This window comes from Nycticebus coucang, chromosome 11, assembly GCF_027406575.1.
Source record: "Nycticebus coucang isolate mNycCou1 chromosome 11, mNycCou1.pri, whole genome shotgun sequence".
In the NCBI taxonomy this organism is placed as follows: domain Eukaryota; kingdom Metazoa; phylum Chordata; class Mammalia; order Primates; family Lorisidae; genus Nycticebus; species Nycticebus coucang.
This window is the reverse complement of record NC_069790.1, coordinates 4,996,759-5,018,169: the sequence shown is the minus strand read 5'-3', so window position 1 is coordinate 5,018,169 and position 21,411 is coordinate 4,996,759. Positions and strand designations below refer to the sequence as shown.

At 45.5% G+C, this 21,411-nt stretch overlaps 1 protein-coding gene across 6 annotated transcripts in view; it reads right to left on the bottom strand.

The window, feature by feature from the left end:
* GRB10 (growth factor receptor bound protein 10) overlaps positions 1 to 21,411 on the bottom strand; it is a 211,601-nt gene that overhangs the window by 100,989 nt on the left and 89,201 nt on the right. For 4 of the 6 annotated variants that reach the window (XM_053608785.1, XM_053608789.1, XM_053608787.1 and 1 more), the window contains one exon: positions 9,633 to 9,720. In XM_053608785.1, the coding sequence (XP_053464760.1) occupies positions 9,633 to 9,720 (88 nt within the window). Of the gene's footprint in view, positions 1 to 9,632; positions 9,721 to 11,350; positions 11,532 to 21,411 lie in introns of all 6 variants that reach the window. The other 2 variants (XM_053608790.1, XM_053608788.1) reach the window with 1 other exon arrangement.

Genomic DNA, 21,411 nt, shown 5'->3' with positions numbered 1-21,411 from the left:
TTTGTTCCTAGGTAAATGGGCTTGCCCTGCTGGGCTCTGTGAGTCCTGCTGGCTGCTTCTAATGGCCTGTCCCCTCCAGCACTATGCCACCACCAAAATCACCAGGTTTAGACATTAATAATAAATATCCAACATTCTGGCACTGTATTTGAAAATAAAAATGAAAATAATGTTATTCATTTATTTTCATTATAAAATATACATTTGTTCCAAATTTTAAAATACAGAGAATTATAAGGTAAATAAAAATCACCTATAATCTCATCACTCAGAATTAAGTAACATTATATGTAAAACATACATCAGTTTTTTTTTTGTTTTGTTTTGTTTTTGCAGTTTCTGGCTGGGGCTGGGTTTAAATCGCCACCTCCAGCATATGGGACCCATGCCCTACTCCTTTGAGCCACAGGCACCAGCCACAAAGATTTTTTTTCTCTTTAGAAAACTGATCAGATGGTAGTGTAACCTGCTTTTCTGCTTTTTTTCACTTAGTAAATCTGGGCATTTTCTCAAAGTTACTAGATATTTACCTATTTAAAATAATAACAGAACAGAAATAATAATCCATCAAATGCATGTAACGTTTACATGAACACTCTTAGTTAGCCTTTCAGTTATTTCTCTTATTCTAGGGAATATGCTAATGATAAAACTGAGACAGACACACACTCAGTTCCTTGAAACAAATTCCTAGAATTGATAAGTCAGAACTCACGGACTTTGGAAGGCTCTTTTTAAGATATTAGCAAACTAACTTGGAGAATTAGACCATGTCCTGGTAAGAGACTCCTCACGGGGCGAGGCAGGGCGCCCTGTGCTCTACACTTTCCAGTCCTTGCTGACGGCCTGCAGAGAAGGCCTTATCATCCCCACGTTGTACTGTGGACGCTGAGACTCAGCTGCCCAACAGCACAGTTATACATGAAAGCAGCATTCCCTGACAGGCCTGTCCGCTTCCCGCTGCCACACCACGCTGTCCCCTAAGCTCACGGACCTCTGGGGACTCTCTTCAGAGCTGACTCGACCAAGGGGCACCTAAAACACATATCCATGTTTTAGGAGATGTTACCTGAATGTTGCTTTTCATTTTTTTACTTTTTTACTTTTTTTTTTTTTAGACAGAGTCTCACTCTGTCACTCTGGGTAGAGTGATGTGGTGTCACAGCTCACGGCAACCTCTAACTCCTGGGCTCAAGCAATCCTCCTACCTCAGCCTCCAAAGTAGTTGAGACTACAGGTACCTGCCACAACACCCGGCTAATTTTTCTATTTTTAGTAGAGACAGGGTCTCGCTACTGCTAAGGCTAGTCTCAAACTCCTGAGCTCAAACAACAAACCCACCTTGGCCTCACAGACTGCTGGGATTACAGGTGGGAGCCACCGTACCCAGCCTTAAATATTACTTTTCAAAGTTGAGCTGAATCACGGTAGCAATGTATAGTAGGACATTTGCTCCCAAGATGGGGTCAATCAAATCAATGCTACATCCCAATGTGACAGACAGGACAGTCAAACCAATGGCGGAAGCACAGTTGTTGTTTGAGGAACACAGGATTGTTTTGAAGCGATACTTGTAATCCAAGAGCATCATGGAAATACGACTACAATGGAGGTGTGAGTGTGCAACTGAGCCTCCAACACGCCTGACAACTGTGTGCCTGTGTGAGATGCATGTGCTGTGGGGTGTGGTGCCGTGTGGGACATGTGACCACTTTGAGCACCTCTTGTAACTGCAAAAGTCAAATGTGATTTGAATTTATCTTTTGTCATTGGTATATATTGAGTATTATAATTTCAATAGCTTTTTCCTTCCTTTTGGGGTACCCTGTGTATTTACTTTCACCCATGGACTAGACTACTTCACCCTCTGCTCCTGGGACAGCTTTGCTTCATGGTGCCTGCTGAGAGACCTGGCCAGGCAGTTCAGCGCTGGCTGTGAACAGTAACAACAACTAGAAACAGCTTGTTTAAAACGAGAGATTTTCTTCCTTTTTTTTTTTTTATTATTAAATCATAGCTGTGTACATTAATGCGATCATGGGGCACCATACACTGGTTTTATACACCATTTGACACATTTTCATCACACTGGTTAACATAGCCTTCCTGGCATTTTCTTAGTTATTGTGTTAAGACATTTACAGTCTACATTTACTAAGTTTCACATGTACCCTTGTAAGATGCTAAAAAGAAAATTTCATATCTCAAAAATATTGTTAAAGAAAAAACTAAATATAGAATTACCAGAAGATCCGGCGGTTCTGCTCCTAGATGTACATGTAACGTCTTTGAAAGAAGGAAGACGCTTATTACACGCCGGTGTTCACAGCAGTACTATTCCCATTCTCCAGGGTTGGGGAGCAACCCGAGTGCCACAGACGGATGAATGGATAAACAAAACCTGGTCCACTCACACAGTGGAATATTACTCAGCCTTACAAAGGAAGGAAATTCTAACACCTGTGACAACACGGATGGACCTTGAGGACATTATGCTGAGTGAAAGAAGCCATTCAGAAAAGGGTAAAAACTGCATGACTATTCATACGAGGGACCAGAAGAGGCAAATTCACAGAGATAGGCAGTAGATCGGAGGCATCCAGGGCATGGGAAGACTTAGGCCTTACCGGACACAGAGTTTCTGTTTGGGTTGTTAAGTTTTGAAAATAGATGGTGGGGATGCTCACACAACACGGTGAAGGTAATTCACTTCCCATACTCTTAGAAACAGTTAAAATGGTTAAGTTTTGTTTTATAGATTTTCCCACAATGAACTTTTTGTTGAATTGTCAAGAATAATTCCAAGCTATTACAAAACCACCCAGTTTCAAAGGAAAACGCGTCCCTCCCTGCAGTGGGCTGCTAAGAAATACGTGAAGCATTTTTAGCAACTGTCACACAAAAATAAGCTGCTTACTTTAGGAACGAGGTAATAAAACAGGAGCCATAAATCCTCTTTATCAGGTAGCAGTAACAGGTCAAGGAAAGTCACAGCTAATCTTTTATTCTAAACATCAGGTCCCCTGCTACGAAACAGGCAACGCGGGATCAAACGCTTCATGCAGACCTAAGGCCTATCTGATTATGCACCGAAAATTAAGGAAGCGGGGAAAAGAAGGCTACCATATCTTTGTCATTCGGTCACGTGTCCCAAGGCATCTTGTTAAAAAGAATCCTGCACGTTGAACTTGGTGGGGAAAGAAAGGGCCAGACTCCCAGGGGCTGTGCTGCAGGCTGCTCTCTGCCAACCCTGCACTGGGAGAGAAGGGGCCCCCACTGGTAGAAAACTGCAGAAAGGGAAGATGAACACACTGCACTTGGACACACTTGAAAGAGGGATTTGACCCGTCTGTTACCTGCAACAGCACTCAAAACACCAGCTCCTTGATATCCAGCTCAACAGTTTCCATATTTTTCTTTTTTTTTTTTTTGTAGAGACAGAGTCTCACTTTATGGCCCTCGGTAGAGTGCCATGGCCTCACACAGCTCACAGCAACCTCCAACTCCTGGGCTTCAGCGATTCTCTTGCCTCAGCCTCCCGAGTAGCTGGGACTACAGGCGCCCGCCACAACGCCCGGCTATTTTTTGGTTGCAGTTTGGCCGGGGCAGGGTTTGAACCCGCCACCCTCAGTATATGGGGCCGGCGCCTTACCGACTGAGACACAGGCGCCGATACAAGCAGATACAAACAAGCCCTGCTTTCCTTTTTTTTTTTTTTTATAATATGCTTGCTTATGCTCTTTGCTGGTTTTTTATTTGATTGTTCTCTTATTTATAAAATTTATAGGGTTTCTTTTCAATAAATAGAGGGTAAAAACATGTGGCATGTTGCAAATATTTTTTTCCAGGCTGACGTGTGCTTCTTATAAATACTATCCCACTATGTCTGTGTAGACCTTTGTATTTGTAATGCACTCAAACTTGTCATTTTTCTTTCATGGTTATGCTAAGTCTTACTTAAGAAATTCTTCGGGTTTTTTTAAGATAGTCTCACTCTGTAGCCCTGGGTAGTAATAGCTCATAGCAACTTAAAACTCTTGGGCTCAAGCGATCCTCTTGCCTCAACCTCCCAAGTAGCTGGGACTACAGGTGTCCACCACAATGCCTGGCTAGAATTTTTTTTCTTTTTGTAGACACAGGGTCTTGCTCTTGCTCAAGCTGGTCTCAAATTCCTCAGCTCAAGCAATACACCCACCTCAGCCTTCCAGAGTGCAGGATTACAGGTGTGAGCCACTGTGCCCAGCTTGTAGGAAATTCTGTCTTACTCTGAGAGTATAAAGATTTTCACTATTCATTAATTCTTAATATTTAAATAAATAAAAGATATTCTGTTTTTTTTTCACCTTCAGTTAAAGTTGGTCTGAAATTGATGATTGCGTGTGGGGTGAGCAGGGTCACTTTCTCGGGCTCCCCCGCCCCACGTGAACAGGGCTGGTTCTTGGGCCCTGCTCTGTCTTGACTTCTCTGTGTTGTATTTAACTCCATAAACGTGTAGCCCTCTTGACAGGGCGTCTCCCCTGCTCCTTCGGCCTGTGTGCCCCTGAACAAACAGCGGCCTTTCTTAATTGTGATTCTTCATAAAAAGGCTTGCTATCTGATGGTGCAAATCACTTCACACACCCTATTCTCCAAATATGTCTTGGCTATGATTGATGGAGTTCTGCTCTTCCTTGTTCAAGTCAGGAACCACCTTTCAAGTCACACAACGATTCTGCTAGGAATTTGGTTGCACCTGCATTAAATTTCATGACTAGCCTGGGAACGTGACATCTTCACTGAATTCCACCTTCTGATCCATGATCATGATATAGCTCTCCACTTATTCTGGTTGTCTGCATGCTCTTTAACAACATCTGTAATTTCTGTTCATCTTTTTGAATTTATTCCTAGATACCTTATAAATTTTGTTATAATGGGATTTCTCTTTGCATTCCACTTCCTCTTTTTTTCCCTCTTGGTAATTCTATTACAATATATGTTGATCTCACTTTATATCTGCTTTATTGCAGAGCACTTATTTTAAAATTTTAACTGTGTATCTGAGTGAATTTTCTGTTTGGATAATCACATTATTGGCAAGCAGATACAGACTTCCCTTCCTCCTTTCTGATGTTTACATTTTTGTTTCTCTGTTTACTTCTTTTATTACACTGGCTAAGACCTTCAATGACAACAGACACCCTCGTCTGATATCACATTTTCATGGAAATGACTCCAGTATTTCTCCATGACGTATGATGCATGCAGTGGGTTTTTGACAAACTCTGACAAGTTAAGGAGGTGTCTTTTCAATATTGGTTTGGTAAGACTTTTATTGTTATTGTTTGTCATGTATTATAATGAGTGGATAATTGTATTAGATATTCTTTTTCTGTCTGATAACCATTTGTCCCCTTCAATTTTTTGACACACTGAATGTGCTGACGGTCTTAAGAGAGTAAACCATCCTTGCATTATTGTAATACATCCAACTTGGTCATAACATTTATGTTCTTATATTTCAATTAAAATAAACTGCTGAGTTTGATGCATTAGTGTTTTACTCAGACATTTTTGTTTTACGTTAACATGTGAAATGGGCCTAAAATTTTGATTTCTTCTACCACCTGTTTCAAAGCTACACAAACACTGTATGAGTGGAAGAGCTCTTGTCCTCTAACAGGGGTCCTCAAACTTTTTAAACAGGGGGCCAGTTCACTGTCCCTCAGACCGCTGGAGGGCCGGACTATAGTTAAAAAAAAAAAAAAAAAAATCTATGAACAAATTCCTATGCACACTGCACATACCTTATTTTGAAGTAAAAAAACAAAACGGGAACAAATATAATCACACCACCTCATGTGGCCCGCAGGCCATAGTTTGAGGACCCCTAAGAGAAACTGTTCCTTGAAAGTTTCGTAACACTCAGCTGCAAAAACCGTGAATATTTTTTGAGGGGATAGGGCTGATTACCTGCCTCATTTATGCCAGAATCATTTCTCTGTTAAGATTTTGTCTTTCTTCAGGAGTCAATTCTGCCTTTACATTTTTGGAGTAAGTTATCCATTGCCCTCAGATTTTCATGTTTGCGTGTTGTTTTTTAAGCTCTCTAGTATGTCCCTAATGTGGTTTTCTTGTATACCTTTTTTCCTCCTGAGTGTCTGTGCTATACAGATTTGCTGTTATGGTACTTTTTTTTTTTTTTTTTTTGTAGAGAGGGAGTCTCACTTTATGGCCCTCGGTAGAGTGCCGTAGCCTCACACAGCTCACAGCAACCTCTAACTCCTGGGCTTAAGCGATTCTCTTGCCTCAGCCTCCCGAGTAGCTGGGACTACAGGCACCTGCCACAATGCCTGGCTATGTTATAGTACTTTTTACAAAGATTAGCTTTTGACTTGGTCCCATCTAGTCATACTTTATTTCAATAATTTCTGATTTTAATTTTTGTAATTAATTCCTTTACATGCTTAGACCTACTCAATTTTACTTTTTCTAACTTCAATTTTTCTTCTTTTTGAAGCTTAGAAATTTAGCCTTACACACCACTTTCACAGCGTTGTACAACTTCCAACATGTAGTAACGGTCATTTTCATTCGGTTCTAAATGATTGGTATTTCCACCGCAATTTCCTCTTTAACTCACAAGTAAAATAAGGGCATGTTTGAAAATTTCCACACACATGTTTATGTGTTTTGTTTTGAACTTTTTTATGCTGACATCTGATTTATTCACACTGGGTCAAAGTACCTGGCTTGCGTTGAAATAGATTGCTTAAAATTTAGCACAACTTCCCATATATGGTCAACTTTCCAAAGTTACATAGGTTTTAGGAAGAATCAAGTGTCTCTGTTGGGTGGAGGGTCCTATGTCTGTCTATTAATTCAAGCCTGCTAATACTGTTAGGAATATACTTGGAATTACTCCTACTAACTTATTTTGTATTTTGTTTGATATCCTTTTCTCATTTACCTCTTATTTTTAATTCCTTTTCTACTTGATGTTGTCTGATTATTGTTGTTTTAATATATATTCCCTGGTATCATTTTCTGCTAGGTTAGAAACCATAGATTGGATACACATTCTTTTAGTAATTAAAGTGTTTTAAAACAACATGATTGAGTGTACTTTTTCCCTAATGTCATCTTATGTTATCCTACGTTTTTCTTCTCACCGAGGTCATATTATGACAGGACCACTCACTAAGCAACCCCTACTCCCAAAAGACAAACGCACGTTCCCAGCGTCTCAGTCCCCGGAGTTTCACACGGATTTACACTCACGACCCTGGGTGCATGTCTGCAGCCCCGCCTCCCTCAATCCTCCCCTTCCTTCTCCCTAAAGTACGGCTTTTAGGCATTCCTTTAGTGGGGAATGCTGGTGACACTTTTTTTTTTGTTTGTTTCAATCTTTGTCTGAAAAAGCTTTACTTTGACTTCACTGGTCAGCAATATGTTGCTATAAAATTCTGCATGGACACAGTTCTTCCTCCCTCGGCCCTTGGAGAGGATGCTGTGCTATCTTCTGGTACCTGCCCAATATCAGTCCAACTGATGCTCCTGTGTAAGGAAATCTGTTTCTGGAAGAGCGTAAAGGGTGTTTAGATGTTTGAGTAGAGTTTGGGGACTATGCCTTCCTCCAGCCCTGGCCACTTCTCAGCTGGCACCTTCCGTGTCTCCCTCCACTCCTCTCCTGCAGGCTGACAACAAATCTGCACCAAGCTGCACACTGCACGTCCAAGAACATCACTGTCTCTGCGCCCCGGAGAGCTGACTCCCCGCGAATCAGCTTCCCTCTCTGACCCCTCCTTAGGTAGAATTCATTTCTTCTCGTTTGTGTTTTGTACTTCCTTGCTTTGTTTCACAGACATTATTCCCTCAGGTGTCTGAGCATCATCAACACATTTATTTCAAAGCCTTGTCTCGGTTGCATCTGGCTGGACTGGTCACCTGCCGCTTCTGTCTGCTGTACTGTATTTCTCGGTGTGGGATTACTTCGTGCTTCAGAATGCTGGTCTGCAGACTCACTTTAGGTTGTCTTTTCTTTTCCACTATCTTTGTCACCTACCCCTTCCCTTCAAACAATCTGGTTGGGGCAGTGTAGGGTGGCTGTGAGGCTGCTCACCTCGGCTCCTCCAGCTGCAAAGTTGTGCCAACTCTGCTCTGCAGCCCCTCCCAGGTAACAGCCTTGTTCTAGAACTTTCCAAGAGCAGAGTAGCCCCAGTCCAACTCCCACCTTCATGCAATGGGCTTGCTCTTCTCCCTCATCACTGGTGGAAGAGGACAGCCTCAGCCCTCACTTTGCCCTGGGACCGGAGCTGGCAGCCATGGGTGGCCACTTTAGAACCCGCAGACCCACCGGGATGGCACCGCTCACTGCTCTGTGCAAGTGCCTGGGCCCGGACCAGTCCGAGTCCTATCTTACATGGTATGCGTGTAGAGACTAAGAGGTGGACAATGTCATGGGTGTACTTAAAAGCATGAACTCCCTGGGTCACTGAGCAGAAGCAGGGCTCAATACAGAGATCCGGCCATTCATTCCCTTAAGCCCTATTTCAGGTGCTGGGAGACAGCCTGGCTCCAACCTGCTGATTTGCACCTCTAGCCCAGAAAAGAGAGATGGCTCTTTTCTACATGTGTTCAACATTCTGTGCTGCAATTTCCCTCATGGCGCTACTTGGTTGGGTTTGCTATCTATGGGAAATTTGAGTATACAATTTAAAGATGCAAGATAAGATCTTGAAAATGTTCTTTCAGTGTATTTTCCCCCTAATTTTCTGATCAAAACATTAACATGAATATTACATGGACATGAATACCAAGACTTACTACTTCTACGTAAACGAGGCCCCATGTTAGCCATACAGCATAACAAGCTAAAATTGGCTCAAATTTCAAAGCCAATGCTGAGAAACTGGTATTCTTTCCCCTGGGTCACATGGTTTGAAAGTTTTCTAAAAGAGGACCCAAGAGTCACATCTACCACAAAAAATCCTGACTGCTTTTGTGAATCTTATAATCCTAGAAAAAAACCATCTCTGTGACCTGACGGTCAGATCCCAGCTTTTATTTTTGCTCAACGTCACCTTCTTTTTCATTGATTTTTAAACATTAGATTCCTGTACTTAACTCTCCCATGATCCAGGCAATGAGCCACGTGCCTTTTGCCAGGTCCCTCTCAGCTCCTCCTGCGTCAGTCTCCATCTATCAGGTCTGATTTACAAGTACCCCTCGCTGGGTGCACTTAGTCCTTTCCTTTCTTTCCCATGGTGACCCCATCGAAAGGCAGAGAAATATCAAGTGTAATACATCTTAATTGAAAACATTAAAATGCTAAAATCGAGAGGATTCCACCCGGGGGTAAACTTCCATAGACTACATCAAGTCACGTTTAAGTGAAATCTTAGACAACTCATACGAAACAGATCTTGAACTTTTGTTCAAGAAGTCTGTTGATGGAAAGGAAACACATGAAATCAGAACCAAGTACTAATATCTTTCTCTATTTTAAAATTAGTTTTCCTTAAGGGAAAAAGAAGAGCCAATGTCAGAATGTTACTCTTTTACTATCAAACACAACTCCTCAGAAGGCAAGGTCCCGGCTCTACGGCAAAGCTGTGGTTAGGACGGCTGCCCCATGCTCTGCTGTCCCTTACCTTGGTGCCTGGGGAGTCGCTCCGACTGTGCTGGGAACTCGGGCCCTCCCAGGTCCTGTTGACTGTGAGGTGTCTGCTCCACCTTGTCCTAAAAGGGCCACAAAAGAAAGCTGTGAGTTCAAAGAAAGCATTTCACGCTTTTCAACCTCCAGCATTTCCTTTCTTCATTTCCTCAATCGCTTTCTTGCTTTCCATTCATCTTACTTCTTGAGAGTTCAATGAGAGATGTTGGAAATATGCTGCATAAGGGAAGCAAATAGTGAAAAGGTGCGACACAGTTAGCTTTTCCTGAATAGCAAGCAATTCAAAAAGGATCACTGTCAACTGCTCAATTTAGGCAATGAATATAAATAATTAACATTCCCCAGAGCACATGCATTTTATATAACATCTACAGTAATCAAGCCTTGGGCCTTCTGATACCTGGGACAGAAACATCCAGAGTGAAATGATTCCCTCCACAAAGCATAAGCAAGAATTTGGTGGCATTTTTTAGACATCAGGGTAAGGAAAAACTTTTACCCAAAACTTAAAAAGCAATACAGTCGAACCTCTGTAGGTTGATCACCCAGGGAATTGTAACAAACTGGTCAACACACAGAGGTGGTCAGCCTAAGGAGCTAGGCCTACTGTGCATGTCCAGTCTAAGAACATTAGGTCAACTTAAGGAGGTGGTCAGTGTGGAGAGGTGGTCAGCTATGGAGGCTCTATTGTATTATGATCCCAAGCCCACCATATAAAAACATCTTCATGAGAACATAAGTCAATAAAAGATAAATTAAAATGTTAAACAACAAAATGTGCCTTTTAATATTTCTATGCTTATCAAAAAAATATCAGCAGTGAGCTGGGTACAGTGGCTCATGCCTATAAGACCAGACAGGAGATCAACCAGTTGAGGCCTAGGCAATAAAGTAAGATCCTACCTCTAAAAAAATGAAAAATATTAAATAGCTGGGGTGGCATGGACCTGTAATCCCAGTGACTCAGGAGGCTGAGGCAGAAGGACCATATGGAGCCCAGGAATTTGAGGCTGTAGTGACTATGATCGGACCCCTACACCCCAGCCTAGGCGACAGAACAAGACCCTGTCTCTAAAAAACAAAAACATTAGCAGTGATTAACCTGGGACAGGGAGATGTCGATTTTCTCTTATAGATTCATGAAATCTTTGAAATCCTTATAAAGCACAGGTATTACCTCGGAATCGGAAAGTTGTGAACCATGCCGAAAGTCCAAGATCTGCACGCAAACTTACTATTAATGCATACGTTGTGACAACTATAGCAGTTGACAACCTGGTTCCAATTCATGGCTCCCATGCATGCAAAAGCAACCACCAAACTGAGGACTCAGGCACGTGAAACACCCACATGCAAAGCGCCAGCGACAGCCAACGTGCACAGGGCTCACACTGCCAGGCAGGATCCCGCCCCTGCAGGGGGCCTCTGAGGCAAGGGCAGGTGAGACTCTCACCGCCACCTGCACCCAGTGGATTCGCAGCTGTCCTAGGACTCTAATGCCAGCAGAGCCCATGTGGCCCAGGAAACTCAACAAAAGCACACTGACTTCCGCAAGCCAGAGAAGCAGGGCTCAGGATGTGACCCGGTCCCTCTTGCTGAACACTTCCCAAAAAGCAGCTTCTCCACCCTGAGCCCTCCTTGCTTGTGTATGGAATGGGATGAAAGCGACCTCGCCTCTGCCGCGTGCACACTGACCTGCCACAAACAGGTTGAGGTCTGGTCAACGCCACGCTCCAGAGGCCACTCACAGTGGGGGAGGCAGAGGGGAGCCCGGGGACAGCGTCTAGAGGGACCGGCTCACCCACAACCACCACTCAGAAGAAGAATACTTGTTCCCCGGGGAGGCCGTGCGTGCTCACACCTTCCTCCAGAAAATCTGGAGAAAACAACATAAAACAAAACAAAACAAAGCCCTAAGAAACTGGAGACTTTTCCCTGGCTTCTCTCTTTCTTTTTCCCCCTTCAAAAGAAACAGCTTTTCTTTTCTTAATCATAGATGTAAAACTTGCAAATTATGAAAATGTGGATGCTAAGAACACAACATAAAGAAAAAAATTTAAAAGAACCTCTCTCTACTCTCACACCCAGGAGCTGCCCTATCAGTTTTTCATACACTGTTTCAGAAAAATCAAAATCCTTCACTATGTGCATATATGCAACATTTGGGTTTAAATGATGGAGAGGGAGACCATGTATGCACTATCTGAATTACACAGGGGTTACAAACAATCCTTATAAAATAGTGGGTCATAATCATATTCTACATATTGTACTTTAATTGTCTTTTGATACTGTTTTTAAAAATTTTCCATGTCATGGTCAGGTATAGTGGCTCCTGCCGAAATCTTAACACTCTGGGAGGCTGAGTTGGGAGGATACCTTGAGCTCAGGAGTTTTAGACCAACCTGAACAAGACCCCATCTCAACTAAAAATAGAAAAATGAGCTGGGTGCTGTGGTGGGCACCTGTAGTTCTAGCTACGAGGGAGGCTGAGGCAAGAGGATCGCTTGAACCCAGGAGTTTGAGGTTGCTGTGAACTAGGCTGACACCACACACGTTAGCCTGGGGCAACAGAATAATAAGACTCTGCCTCCAAGATCAATCAGTCGATCAATAAAATTTTCCATGACAACAAACATGACCTTTACCAGCACTCTGGCACACCCCATGAGGAGCTGTAGTGTAAGGTACTGAACAAGTAGCCTACGAACAAGCATATAAGCTGTGGAAAATGCAAGCTTCTGACAGTTAAGAGGGGAGGGACCACTGGGCCGACACAGGGTCTGGGAGGCACTGAGGAGAGAGCAGAGCTCTCCAGGCTAGTTGGGAAGGGACAGTCCCCACCCCACACACAGCGGTCTCCCCATCAGGTCTCTGCCCCTCATCTCCACCATCCGCAGCCAGCCTTTCCCTCTCTCTGTCTTTGCCATTTGAAACATACACCTTTTCCTCTTTTCTGAATTGTAAAACAATCTGTGTAAAACTTTTGTTTTATAAATATCTAACCCACAGGGCAGCGCCTATGGCTCAAAGAGTAAGGTGCCAGCCCCACATACCAGAGGTGGCGGGTTCAAACCCAGCCCCCGCCAAAAAAAAAAATATATATATATACATATATACACATATCTATCTATCTATCTATCTATCTATCTATCTATCTATCTATCTATCTATAGATATAGATATAGATATATCTAACCCAGAGTAGTTAGAAAAGAAAAACCAGCCCCAATCCCACGGGAGCAGGGTAGCAGCGCTCTCCTGGTCTTTGCACCTTTATCACATACAGCTAGACTCTGCTGGAATCGGGTTGTGTAAACAATGTTGAGTTTTGCTTCTTCCTCCCACGACTGATAAGAACCTTGTAAACATCATTTTTTTTCATTTTCTAAACCACCTAGTAGACACTTCGCAGTTTGTTTGCAACTTTTGGATAACATAAATAATGATCAAACAAATACCTTTGGGCATAAAACTTTGTTCCCATTCCTGATTATTTGCTTAGGATCCCAAGAAGTGGAGGACTAGGCCACAGGTCAGAAGCATTTTTTTTAGACTCCAGATATGTACTGTCAAACTCTTCCTCACACTTACCCTCCCACCCGGAGTCGAGGCAACTGCCTGTTTCATAACACCCAAGCCCGCCAGGACTGTGTTTATTTTTCTGGAAAGCCTTTTCTCACCGATTCCAGAGGTAAGTGGTAGCCGCACCCTGCACAAGTCTTTAATACTAAGGTTGGATATATTTTCATAGGCATATTAGCCTAGTATTTCTTCTTTTGGACTATCCTTTCACAGTTGGTTAGAAATCAAGGGCTTTGCAATAAGAAATGTTCATGAATGGATCACAGCCCCAGGCCCCACTATGTAAGCATTTGGGACCAGTTACCTGGACTCTCTGAGTCAATCTGCTCACTGGTGAAATGTGCTAAGAACCCCTTGATCACTAGGCAGGTCTGTTCACTGTGCAAGCCCCAAGTGGGGGCTACCTGAGGTTTGGGGGGGTGCGCCACCCACAGAAAGCACTGCTTTACTTCCTGACTCTGCCATGACAAGCTCTTTGTGTGACAGAAAACCAAGTCCAGTCATATTTGCAGCAATATTATTCCCATCTTGTCTTTACATTTAATTCTATTTTTGATTATTATTATTATTTTTTTTTTTTTTTTTTGAGACAGAGTCTCACTTCGTCACCATGGGTAGAGTGCTATGGCATCACATCTCACAGCAACCTCAAATTCTTGCGCTTAAATGATTCTCTAGCTGGGACTATAGGCACCTGCCTCAATGCCTGGTTATTTTTCATTTGTTTGTTTGTTTAGCAGGCCGGGGCCGGGTTCAAACCTACCGGTCCCAGAGCACATGGCCAGCGCCCTAACCACTGAGCTACAGGCACCCTCTATTTTTTATTCTTAAAAGTTTAATTCAATGGAATCAAGTTTATCAACCTTTTCCTTTATCATTTTAAGCTTGCAAATTACCTTCAGCATCTATCGAGAAAACTGAAAAAGCTTCATTGTGTGGTATCCTGACACCTCTTCTCACTTGGTATATTATTCTTTCATCTATGACCGTTATTGTGGAGAACAGGAGAAGATACTCTGACCCTTCCTCCCACCATGGCTGACCAGTCCACCCAGGCCCACTTGTCGCCCAAGCCCTCCCTCTGCCTAACGTGGGAGGTCACTGCTCACATGTCATAATCACACACATGTGGACACGCATGTGTTTCTCAGCTCCTCCCTTGTGGGTTCCACAGATGTGCCCGCCCCTGGCCAACATCCCATGTTCTCCATTCTCACAGCTAAGCAGTGTGTTTACCGTCTGCAGAACATTTCCATTTTTGCTCCTTTCATGTGAATTCCTGAGTCTTTTTCTTCCAAGCAAACTTCAGAATCGTTTTGATGTTTGCTTCATTTATGAAAATGTCTCATTGGAAATTTTACCTCTATCCATGGATGACTATGCTTTGCTAATACAGACACATTAGAAGCAGATACAAATGGAGAAACTGCACTGTTTCGAGAAAATATTCAATTCCATCGACTTGAAAGGGTAGGTGAGGCCAGCATCCCGATCACCCAGCTCCACACAGCCCTGCTCCAGGCTGATCTGAGGGTGGGCAAAGCCTCAGGCACCCTGGCTGTCACCTGCGCACGCTCAGTTACAGGCTCACTCGCTAGGCAGGGATTTCCAGCTGCTGTGCTGTGAAAATTTTTAAAGATCACTAATTAAATTATTTTTGAAAGAAGTTCAAAGCACAGTAAGCATATTCTTTTTTTGCATTTTTTCATCAACGTAATTTAAGTGTGCTGCAGAGTGTATAGGTTCAAGTGTGCCGTGAGATAAAAAAGGTTGAAAATCACTGCACTAGAGGGGCTCCTTTCCCTGAGAACACCTCTTTCAAGTACAAACCAGGCTCCACTGAGACATCTATTTAGAAGACAAGTAGCCTGTAAACCTAACTGAAGGGAACCTTGTCTGACTAGCATCACCAGGAGTGAGCCAGCTGGGAGGCTGAGGCGGGTGGACTGCCTGAGCTCAGGAGTTCCAGACCAGCCTGAGTAAGAGCAAGACTCATCTCTAAAAATAGCCCGGCATTGTGGCAGGTGCCTGTAGTCCCAGCTACTTGGGAGGCTGAGGAAAGAGAATCACTTGAGCTCAAAAGTTTGAGGTTACTGAGAGCCATGATGGCATAGCACTCTACCCAGGGTGACAAAGTGAGACTCTGTCTCAAAAAAAAAAAAAAAAATAGTGTTGCCAGAGTTAGCAAATAAAAATACAGAACACCCAATTATATTTGAATTTGGGGTGTAAGTATGTCCCAGATATAACATGAAAAAAAAATTACTTGTGGTTTATCTGTAATTAACTGGGCAGCCTGTATTTTATCTTATAACAAACATTAAGCACTGTTCAAAACCTGACAGGCTTGTGTGAGAAATTATGGCAATAAGAACAAAATCTTAACACATAGTTCATTTGTTTATAAAATTCTCAGGTCAAAAAAGAAGTGCACCTTTTTAAATTCAACAGATAGGAGCTTCAACAGATGAGAACTCTGCTCTCTTGTGAAGCCAAGAAAAATGTCGTGGCATGAAAAATGATGGTGATTCTAAAATAAAGCTAAAACACAAAAGGCAGCAGGGAAGAGTTAACCACCATGGCATGACACAGAAGTTCCTGACGGCACTGGAAGGTCAGGGCAAATGTCCATCCAAATGTCCACCCGGCATTCAGAGGCAAACAGCAGCACTTTGGCAGGTGCGGGTGACAGGCACCGGGATGAGTGCAGGTTTATCACTGGAGGTGTGTCCAGCCTGGTTTCCTCAGTCTGATCTATGTCTGTTCCCTGGCCTCCCCTCTCAGAGGAGGACTGGGCACGGGCAAGAGAAGACTCCTGGGTCAGCAGGGGACTGGAAAAGGATGCTGGGATTCTCCTCTGAAGGTGGAGGTTAGCAGCAAATGCTTCTTACAGGAGCCCTTGATCACCTGTCCACCTCTAGGGGAAGGGAGGGGCAGGTGGCAGAGTGCAGCCCCAAAGCCCCTTATTAAAGTCCCTCAAGCCACCTCCCTATTTAATGCTGGACCTTCCGGAATCCATGAGGCTTTAGAAATTCTAACCAAAGTCAGAATCGGCCCACCCCAGTAGATCTGGGCAGAGAACCACCACCTTCATAAAGATGAATGAAAAAAGCCCTCATTCTGCTGGTGACCCAGCAGTGGCACTCTGCAAAGTGATCCATGTAACCTGCACAGACCCTGCAGTCAGTGGGGAGGACGGTCTCCGTCTGCTCCTCTCCCCTCTGCCAGGCAGTAACACCCCCTCCTTGTGGGCTGCCCTGATCAGGTCCCTTTCTGGACATGGGCAGCTAAAGAGCCAGGCCAGGGAGGGGTAAGGACTTGGAGGCCAGGGCTTGGTTCTTCAGTTGGGTTGCTTTTCCTGTAGGCCATGCAGCAAGGGGTCACATGAACAACCCTGACCTTGTCACCCTGCTGTTCTCTCCTGACCATCTCTGGCCCACCATTAAACTCTTCCCAGAACCCTTGGGGAGCTACCCACTGTATACTGCTGAGACCCTGATGGAGGGAGATGAGCATTTTAATTTTAAGTTTCTGGATAAGACATAAAAAGTGACTCAGAAAAGAGAGGAGAATGGCAAGGCGGGGTGTCGGTGCCAGCAGAATGGCCTGCTGGGGCAGCAGGTGTCACAGTGTGGCCTATCTTCACGTGGGAAGGGCGTGAAGAAATCAGACTCCCAGGCTCCAGCCAGGCCTGCAAAGTGGGGTCTAAAGCCAGGGCTCCAGGAGTTGTGTCTTAATGCACCTCCTGTTGGAGGGACCAACACAGCCACATTAAACCCTTTCCCCTCCTCCTTTTCCTCCTAAGACAAAGGCATGAAGGACCTAGTGAGCCTCGCCACCTCTCTCTGAAGTTCACACCCAAGGACCCCAACCTCCCCAGCAACCTGTGAAATATGCTCACCTCCTATAGTCCCATGTAGGAGGGGTCTCTTGCTGCCCCCAGACACAGACACCACCTTTGCACTGTCCAAGCGAGTCACTCTCCCCTTTCAATAAACCTGCCCTGAACACCTCTGGTCTCGTCTCTGGCTGCCACAGCTTACCCTTTCCAGTTCCAGAGGCAAGGTGGCTCGTCTCCATGTAACTGCAGGAGCCACCTCCCAGCGGATGTTCCTCCAGAAGGACTGCTCACAGCATGGGCCTCCCACCTGCACTGCTGAGGATGCCTCACTAACTAGAAGGCTCTCAGCCTTGCCCATGATTTAGGCCCCATCAACTCACCCTGAAGTCCTACCCTGGGCCTTTCTCTGACAGTCTCTTACCACCTTACTCCATGGCCCTGCTTTAATTTGAGGTGGGGAGTACTGAGGGTGAAGTGATGGATGTCCACCTTCCTCCAAAGGCTGGTCTGCCTGGCTCATCCTCACCCCAAGATCTGGGGAAGGGACGCCTCTGCCTCTCCCGGAGGATGGAGGGAGAAGAATGCCTCAGCACCAACGTGCCGGAGCCCAGTGTGCCATGAAAGGCATCACCAGGAGGCTGTACACAGAACACTGACAGAGTGGCCATTCCCACAGGTCCCCAATTCTGTCACGAGAAGAGCTTCTAATGAGCTCTCGTCTCTGTAGGATGCTGGACAGCCCAGCATGCCCAAGAGACACGGCTGGCAAGAACTGGACAGTGTGCACTGGGCAATCCACAGTGTGCACTAATCCAATTAGTTAATAGTTTCCTTATCTGAAATAGGACCAACACCTGCCCCGAGAGAATAGCCGGGGAACTCAATGAGAAAGGAGCATCACAGTTGGCGTGAAGGTGCCTGCCGGGTGACAAACAAGAAGCCAGATGACGGGTCAGGTCCCCGTCCTGGGACTCAGGGCACTCTCTTGTGCCTCTGTACTTCCTTGGGGCATAACGGCTGCTTCACAGGACACTTGCAAGGTTTGAATTAAAATGATGTCAACACAGGGCTTGTTCAGCAATAAAGCTGCCAGGTGTCCTGATGACAGCAGGTACTGGCCTCACTGCTGGGTGCAGTGGCAGCAGCCTGTCCTGAGTGTGTGCCTCTCCCACCCTCACCAGCAGGTGTCCCGGCTGTGTCCTCGGCCTGCCCTATGCGCAGTATTTGTGGGAGCTGGAGAAAGGCACAGAAGGCACATTTAATGTCTCTACTACGATAAACAAAGATCAATGCCACAGAAAATAGAACTTGAAATGTTTTTTACCTAAGAGAATGTTCAATCAAAATCTATGAGTTGAAACCTTAAGATGAATACATTTTATATACTGTAGGCTGTAAAAGAAACTACCAACCAAAAAGCAACACATGGGAAGAATGTGTGTGTGTGTTGGGGGAGGGGGATACACGGATGAGGACAGGGATAGGAAGGGCTATCCCGGGCCTCCCACAACCACCTCCTGCTACCAAGGCAAGAGGCGAAGATACACTCATGTAGGACCCTGCCCTCCAGACCCCTGCATGACCCTGCCCTCCAGACCCCCAGCTCCCTGGGTCTTCCTGAAGGCAGCTCCCTGTATGATCCTGCCCTCTAGGCCCCAGCTCTCTGCATCTTCCTGAAGGCAGCTCCCTGCAGGACCGTGCCCTCCAGACCCCCAGCTCCCTGGGTCTTCCTGAAGGCAGCTCCCTGTATGATCCTGCCCTCTAGGCCCCAGCTCTCTGCGTCTTCCTGAAGGCAGCTCCCTGCAGGACCGTGCCCTCCAGACCCCCAGCTCCCTGGGTCTTCCTGAAGGCAGCTCCCTGTACGACCCTGCCCTCCAGGCCCCAGCTCCCAGGGTCTTCCTGAAGGCAGCTCCCTGCAGGACCCTGCCCTCCAGGCCCCCAGCTCCCTGGTGTCTTCCTGAAGGCAGCTCCCTGCAGGACCCTGCCCTCCAGGCCCCAGCTCCTAGGGTCTTCCTGAAGGCAGCTCCCTGCATGACCCTGCCCTCCAGGCCCCCAGCTCCCTGGTGTCTTCCTGAAGGCAGCTCCCTGCATGACCCTGGCCTCTAGGCCCCAGCTCCCAGGGTCTTCCTGAAGGCAGCTTCAGAGGGGAGGGCTGCTACATGTGCTGAAGCCCCACCCAAGCTGCCATAGTGGGAATGCGTGCGCAGATGAAATGCATTTAAAGTTCCGAAATGTTCCAAACTGAAAATCCACTATGCCCTGAGACTGCTGCCCTGTGAGGAATGACGGTGGTAACTGCCACTCTGTGTCACTGGGTTCCTGTGCTGGAGGCGCCATCCTGCCATGGCATCAGCTCCTGTTCTGGAGGCGCCATCCTGCCATGGCATCGCTGTGCCTGTGCTCCCCCTACCAACTCTACAGATGCCTGCTCCAGAACTTTCAAACACATACAACCTGTAGATATGACGTAGTTAAAGATTTCACAACAGTTACTCTCTCCCCAGCTACATAATTAGTCAATTTTAAAAATTAATGTAAAAATGACAGGGCTTCCTTTTATTATAATTCCTAGGTACCAGGGACAGTGCTAGACTGTTTCAAGCATTCTCATTTAAATTCTACCTTAGCTGCAACTCCTGTCTGCTGACGCTTACAGTTGAGGAAGAGGAGGAAGGCACCTTGCCCAGGACGTCACATCTAACAACGGTGGGTGTGAAGACCATTGGGGCTGCCTCAGAGGACACATTCTTAATAGCTGAGCTTAACTACAATATCTTGTCACTCATAAAAACTCCTAAAATGTTAGAGAACCTGGTAAAAGCTGCAACATGAGCATTCTGCTGGCTGCAAGGTGTGCAAAGTGAGTTCCCTCAAACAGAAATAATAGACATAATAAACAAATCAGAGCCATTTTTTTTTTTTTTTTTGCCCAAAATGATGCTGCCTGTTTGGATATGCAAAAGCAAAGGAAGCAAGAGATGTCTGAGCAGAGATTGATCCTTAAACCAAAACAAGAACTATTTCCAGGAACCTGAGATGAGGGAAAGGAAAACTCAGCACACGGTCCGTCTCGTACCCAGGGACAGGGTCACGTGTTTACCTGCAACTGTTTTCATACAGGCTGCTGAGACTGACATGAAAAGGTGCAATATATCAGCATCACCTCCGGTCAGACTACGAAAAACTTCTCAAAATTAGTTCAGAATGCCTAGCCTGGCAGGGAAAAGACCACCAAATAAAAAACAATCATATTTTCACCTAAGTCCTTCTGCATCCAACCACTACAGACCCGAAATGACTCAGGGCAGTCCTGTGCACACCACACTTGGGCGCTGCCTTCCCTAACTACCTCCAAACACAGCCAAAGCAGCACAGGGCTGTCCGACATGAGCCGCCCTCTCTGACGCTGGGCACAAGGACCCTGTCGGCTGTTCAGGGAGGAGGGCCATCTGTCAGCCCCTCGCTGCCCTGCACAGTTGTATCCAGACGCATGCCACGTGACAGAAACATGGCGGCTGCAGGTGCACACCCGTGTGTCAGCGCACTCACGGACCTGCTCGACTGTCACCACAGTCTAATTTTAGAATATTTCCATCACCCTGCAAAGGAACCTCATGCCCAGAGCCTGTCAATCTTGATGAATGGTTTTCCCAAAATAAAATGCCTTTGCCAAGTCAGTTTTGTTCCTGTTTTTTTTTCGGATCCAGTATTCCCACATCAATGAGGCAGGCCAGGCCTAAAGGTGAAGAGCTAGAATTTCGGCAGAGGAGCAGCCACATGGCCTTGGGAAGGATACGGAACCTCCCCGAGTGAGAATAACCTCAAAGATTTAGTGTGATCGTGCTCGGAAAGCACCGCTTGGTAAATACCAGCTGCTATTTTTGCTACTGCCACTACTGCTGCGTGGCTGCCACCTCCTCCCCAGCCCGCCCCTCCTCCGCCCTCCCCCATGCTTCTCCTCACCGGCATCTCCACCCCAACTTTAACAAACACCTTCCTCTATAAGGAGGAGACCATCCAGACTTCGAACTGTCCACATAAGTTAACACAAGGTGAATTTGTTGGGGTAATCGGCAAGCAGCACCTTCACCGACTGAGCTGGATGGAGCCTCACTGAACAGTCTGGGGGGTGAGAAGACCCACCCTCAGAATCTCTGCACTCCCCATTAATGATGCAACAACACAACCTTTTAAAGTACTACAAGAAGACCAGTGGCGACAGAAATTAGGGTTACGAACATAACTTAAAACAGGGGTCCTCAAATTTTTTAAACAGGGGGCCAGTTCACTGTCCCTCAGACCACTGGAGGGCTGGACTATAGTTTAAAAA